This window comes from Gorilla gorilla, chromosome 16 (assembly GCF_029281585.2).
Source record: "Gorilla gorilla gorilla isolate KB3781 chromosome 16, NHGRI_mGorGor1-v2.1_pri, whole genome shotgun sequence".
Lineage (NCBI taxonomy): Eukaryota > Metazoa > Chordata > Mammalia > Primates > Hominidae > Gorilla > Gorilla gorilla.
In genome coordinates, this window is record NC_073240.2 from 24964079 (window position 1) to 24969577 (window position 5499).

Sequence of the window (5499 nt, forward strand, 5' to 3'; positions counted from 1 at the left end):
TCGTGATCCACCCGCCTCGGCCTCTTAGAGTGCTGGGATTACAGGCATAAGCCACCACTCCTGGCCGATATATTGCTTTATGAAAATTATACTGGATCTGTTACAGGTACGATTGATGTATTTTATTTTTAAGTTGTCAAACATTCAGTTAATGATGTGTGTTGTAACTTTTCGGGGAGGGACATTTGCAGAGACTAATGGTATGGCATTCTGAAAAGCGGTTACAGATTAAAAAAATTTTAATTCTGCAGATGATAGTGTCGAACCAAGTGGAACAAAGAAAGAAGATCTGGATGACAGAGAGAAAAAAGATGAAACTCCTGCACCTGTATATGGGGCCAAGTCAATTCTGGAGAGCTGGGTATGGAGTAAGCAACCAGGTAATCGTTGATCAGAGATAGAAATTAGTGTAGACATTTTGCCTCCAGATCCTCAAGTGGTTTTAGAAATTGGTTCTCTAATTCTGTAGGAGAAGGTTGATACTGGTATAGTCTTACACGTCATTGAAACTGGAAAAGATAGCTAGATATTCTTCTACTCATGTTTTGGATAATGAGATAAATTATTTTATGCTTCACACACTTGGGGTATGTCATCTACTATAATATAGTATCTGAATGAACACTTTAAATAAAATACATTTCTGTAAATTAATTGTATACTTTAAAAATCTGTGAATAAATTTGAGTAGCAAGTCTCAGAAACTTGATTCTAAATATTAAAAATACATCCTTCCTTGGGAGGGAGCGTGTAGTAAATGTGTTAGTGTGATTGTAAGCATGCTGTCTTTCCGGAGGTCGCTTCGTTCCTGCATCCACTGTTTTCATTTCAGGGATGTTCACGGAACACCAGGCACCAAAAGGCCAGAAGCGTCCGCCTACAGGACCAGCACTTGGCCTTGGCCATCCTGCTGGAGCTGGCTGTGCAGAGAGGCATGCTGAGGTGAGGGCTGGTGCAGACCGGGAACGCTTTGGGGAAGCGCCTGTGTATCCAAATACCTGTTGCATTGTGTGCGTTTCACTGAATTGTGTGACTGCAGCAGATGTGGCGCTCTATACAGAGAACCATGTCCCAGGGCTCGCTCTCTCTTTTCCTTTTCTTCACTTCCTGTTTTATGCTCAGTTTTCTAGCCTGGTAGCCTGGGAACTGTTCTTCTTTTTTTTTCTTTCAGTTTTCCTCATTTAATTATTTTTATTCCATGAATTTAAGACCCTAGATCTTCATGTAAATGTGCTCTTTGAGCTTCTTAACTGGTCTTTCCTATCAGCAGAAGGCGATGTCTTGTGCTAAAATCTCAGTGTCAATTCAGTGATTTCATTACCACGGCTTTACTTTAGTTTCCTTTCATATCCCAAGTATTTCTTCACTTCCATCTAGCTGTTTGCTTTTGTTTTTGATCAACCATGAAAAAAAAAAGTTAATCTGTTTTTACTAGGAATAAATATGTTTTCTTCTTTAGCCAAATGTTGTCTGCCATCCTGTTATTGCTTCAGCTGTGGGACAGTGGGGCACAGGAGACTGACAATGAGCGTTCTGCCTAAGGCACCAGTGCCTCGCTTTTGCCCTTGCTGCAAAGGTTCCAGGGCATTATTTGCGGTAAGGATACACCCCACTCCGAGGGCGACATGCACGTGAGTGTCATGATGGAACTTTGTGTGTAGGTGGCACTCGAGTCTAGTTATTTTTTACGCAAGACCAGCGTGCTTGTGCACGGCAGTGTTTTTCTCTGGTGTGTGTGTGTTTGGTGGTAACAGCAGCAAGTCAGATGAGACAGGTGTGGGAGGCCACTAGTTTGTGGAGAAGACTCAGATCAGTGCGCGCCGACTTCCTTGTCAGCACAGAACCAAGCTTGAAACATGCGCTTTTAAATCAATGCCAGAAAAGAACAACGAAAATAGTGGCTTGCTTTGTTGGCCCTTCCTTTGTACTGGGCTCTGTGCAGGGCATGTCACCTGAGCTGTCACTGTGTTTAGTACCAGCTCCCTCTTTAATAGGTGTGGACGTCTTCCTGAACAGCCTGAAGCAGACGGTGGTGACCCTGGCAAGCAGCGCAGACGTGCTGAGCACCGTGCCTCCCAGGCCATGCTGCAGAGCGGCTGGTCCATGCTGTTGCCCACCGCCGAGAAGCAGGCCCGGGCACTCTGCTCTCCTGCCCTGCGGAGGTGGGCTCGGGGAAGGAACAGGAGAGGGCATGGGTCAGGCTGCTGGGAGGGGATGGTGTTTCACTCAAATTGGCACACACTTTCTATTTCAGTTTCAGGCAATGAAGTGAACATAAGTCCAGGTCGTCGATTCGTGATTGATCTTCTGGTGGGCAGCTTGATGGCTGCTGGAGGATTGGAGTCAGCCTTACACGCAGCCATTACTGCAGAGATCCAGGTATGGCCTTGGAGGCACACGTGACCTGGTGGTGGGCTGAGATCGGAAATACCACACTCACACATGTGAAGAATAACTGAAAACAGTAAAACACTAAACTTATATCCAAGTATTTTTTTAAATTAAAGTTCTTTTATGTGCTAATTTTAAAAATTACTGAGATGATTTAATTGTGATAAAATACTGCATGTTGTCTGTTTCAGTGAAGTTAACAGGTAACGTGTTCCTCATGTAGACCATTCCCGTCACCCGGAAAGATCCCTGTGCTCCTTGGCACTTGCAGCCAGGATACTCCCCTGCCCTGAGATTAGATTCATTTTTCCTGCTCTGAGTGTCGCAGCAATATAACTGTATAGTATGCACTCTTTCCTGCTTTGCCTTGGAGAATGATTTTCAGATTCACTCACTGTTGTGTGTATTGCGACTTCGTTTTTATTATTGGGAAGTTTTCCATTTTATGGGTATAGTACTGTTTGTTAATTCATTCTCCTGTTGAAGGACATTTAATTGTTTTTGGTTTTTGTTTTCTTTTTTTTTTTTTTTTTTTTTTGAGACAGGGTCTTGCTGTGTCACCCGGGCTGGATGCAGTGACCTGATGTTGGCTCACTGCAGCCTTGTCCTCCTGGGCTCAAATGATCCTCCCACCTCAGCCTTCTATGTTGCAGGGACCACAGGCATGTCACCATGCCCGGCTAGTTTTTTTATTTTTTTGTAGAGACAAGGTGTTACTATGTTGCACAGGCTGGTCTTGAACTCCTGGGCTCAAGTGATCCCCCCACCTTGGCCTCCCAAAGTGTTGGGATTACAAGTGTGAGCCACCGCGCCCAGGCTTTCTGGTTTTTGGCCGTGTAGAGCTGCCACGGTTGTGCTGTGAACAAGTACTTTAGTGAACATACATTCTCCCTTTGGGTAAACACTTGGAGTGGAATTTGTTAGGTCCTGGGGTAAGTGTGTGTTCATAGTTTCCCAGAGTGGCTTTGCCATTTACATTTGAACCAGTGTGTGTGAGAATTCTAGCTCCTTCTTGTCCTTACAAAGCAGCTGGATGCTGCGTGTGTGGGGCAGATCACATTGGGTTTTGTGAGAGCCAGTAGCAGGGTTAAGGATTTTAGGGACTTCACAGAAGGAGGCTGGAGAGCATCAGCAGAGGCAGCCTGGACCTTGGATCTGTAAACAGAAGACACTATTTGAAACTGCACAACTGAGTTGGGGTTTCCACCAGGGCAGGTGGGGGCCTGTGGGTAGGTGTGTGCGGCAGCCACAGAGGCTGGGATAGCTTGGCACTGGGGTCAGGGCTCAGCCAGCCTGTGTGTCTTCACACCTGGTAATGAGATCACTTGTAAACAATTTCTGTTTATGAATTACAGGATGTTGAAGCCAAAAAAGAAGCACAGAAGGAAAAAGAAATTGATGAACAGGAAGCAAATGTCTCAACATTTCATAGAAGGAGGACTCCATTGGATAAAGACCTTATTAATACGGGGATCTGTGAGTCTTCTGGCAAACAGTGTTTGCCTCTGGTTCAGCTCATACAACAGCTTCTTAGGTAAATCATATTAGCTGTATTGTATTGTGTTTTATTTATTTACTTTTTTTTGTTTTTTTGAGACAGAGTTTCACTCTTGTTGCCCAGGCCGGAGTGCAGTGGCGCAATCTTGACTCACCACAACCTCTGCCTCCCTGGTTCAAGTAATTCTCCTGCCTCAGCCTCTCGAGCAGCTGGGATTACAGGCATGCGCCACCACGCCCCACTAATTTTGTAGTTTTAGCAGAGATGGGGTTTCTTCGTGTTGGTCAGGCTGGTCTTGAACTCCCGACCTCAGGTGATCCACCCACCTTGGCCTCCCAAAATGTTGGGATTACAGGCATTAGCCACCACGCCTGGCCTATTTATTTACTTACTAATGTTTTTTGTTTTTGTTTTTTTTTTTTGAGATGGAGTCTTGCTCTATCGTCCAGGCTGGAGTGCAGTGTCACGATCTTGGCTGACTGCAACCTCTGCCTCCTGGCTTCAAGCTATTTTCCTGCCTCAGCCTCCTGAGTAGCTGGGACTACAGGCGTCTGCAACCACACCTGGCTGATTTTTGTATTTTTAGTACAGATGGTGTTTTACCATATTGGTCAGACTGGTCTCAAACTCCTGACCTCAGGTGATCCACCTGCCTTGGCCTCTCAAAATGTTGGGGTTATAGGCGTTAGCCACTGTGCCTGGCCTGTTTTGAATTTTAATAGGTGATTATTGGTTTTCATATTAAGATAGTGAAATCCAGCGCAAGGATCTCAAAAATTTGTTTGGTGGTTGAAGGAATATTCTGAAAATTACCTAGTATAGATGTTAGGATAAAGAGCAGACCCTTCTCAATATAGGTGAGAGGAGAAGTTGGAGGGTATGATGATACTCAAAAGTTTTTCACAGAAGAGAAATTGGGGTGTGCAGTAAACATGTAAAAAGATTCTTACTAATAAGCAGGTGGATGCAAATGAAAATCATCATGGAAGGTTATTTTTAAAACTGGTTGTATCATTGCCTCACTTTATATATTACAGAGTTATACATACTGCTTTGTAAGATAACTTTTCTTTTCAAAACTAAAGTCAATGTGAAAGAATGGTGAGCATTGTTTTGGAAGGCCAGACTAGGAGGAGGTGGGAAGAAGTGAGACTCAGCCTGTGAACAGAGGCTAACCTTGGCAGAAGCCAAAACAGTCAGACAGTGTTGTCTAAAAATGATCATTCAAGAAGAGCGAAAAAACAAAGTGATTTGTGAAAGAGATTTATTAAAAATGAAACACATTTATACCTCTGTTTAATAAAAATCTGCTTTTTGTCAAATCGTGCTCCTGGTTTTTGTTTCTACACATAGAGAAAGCAGAGCCCTGGCAGGTTTGATCAGGCAGCCGAGCACAGAGCAGGGAGCCCTGGGCAGTGGCCGCAGCTCTCAGCTGGCCTGTTCATGGGGCCACGGTGCGTCTGCGGCGTGGGGTGGGCCTGCGGCGTGGGGTGGGCCTGCGGCGTGGGGTGGGCCTGTTCATGGGGCCATGGTGGGCCTGTGGCGTGGGGTGGGCCTGCTGTCCACAGCCAGAAAAACGAACTTAGTGGACACACAGTGACATTTTGAAA

The 5499-nt window shown here is 44.9% G+C and overlaps 1 protein-coding gene across 2 annotated transcripts; it reads left to right on the top strand.

Annotated features, from left to right (window-relative positions):
* Positions 1 to 251: 251 nt before the first annotated feature.
* LOC129527072 (E3 ubiquitin-protein ligase HERC2-like) lies at positions 252 to 5211 on the top strand. 2 transcript variants are annotated; one of them, XR_010131187.1, is made up of 6 exons: positions 252 to 380; positions 833 to 942; positions 1460 to 1596; positions 1995 to 2162; positions 2255 to 2379; positions 3747 to 5211. XR_010131187.1 is itself a non-coding variant. In XM_063699100.1 (3 exons), exons 1-3 carry the CDS (start codon positions 1766 to 1768, stop codon positions 3927 to 3929), a joined length of 705 nt encoding a protein of 234 aa, XP_063555170.1. In that variant the 5' UTR covers positions 1584 to 1765; the 3' UTR covers positions 3930 to 5211. The 2 variants fall into 2 exon arrangements, 1 of the variants encoding a protein (XP_063555170.1); XM_063699100.1 differs by lacking the exons at positions 252 to 380; positions 833 to 942 and having other exon boundaries at positions 1584 to 2162.
* Positions 5212 to 5499: the final 288 nt, after the last annotated feature.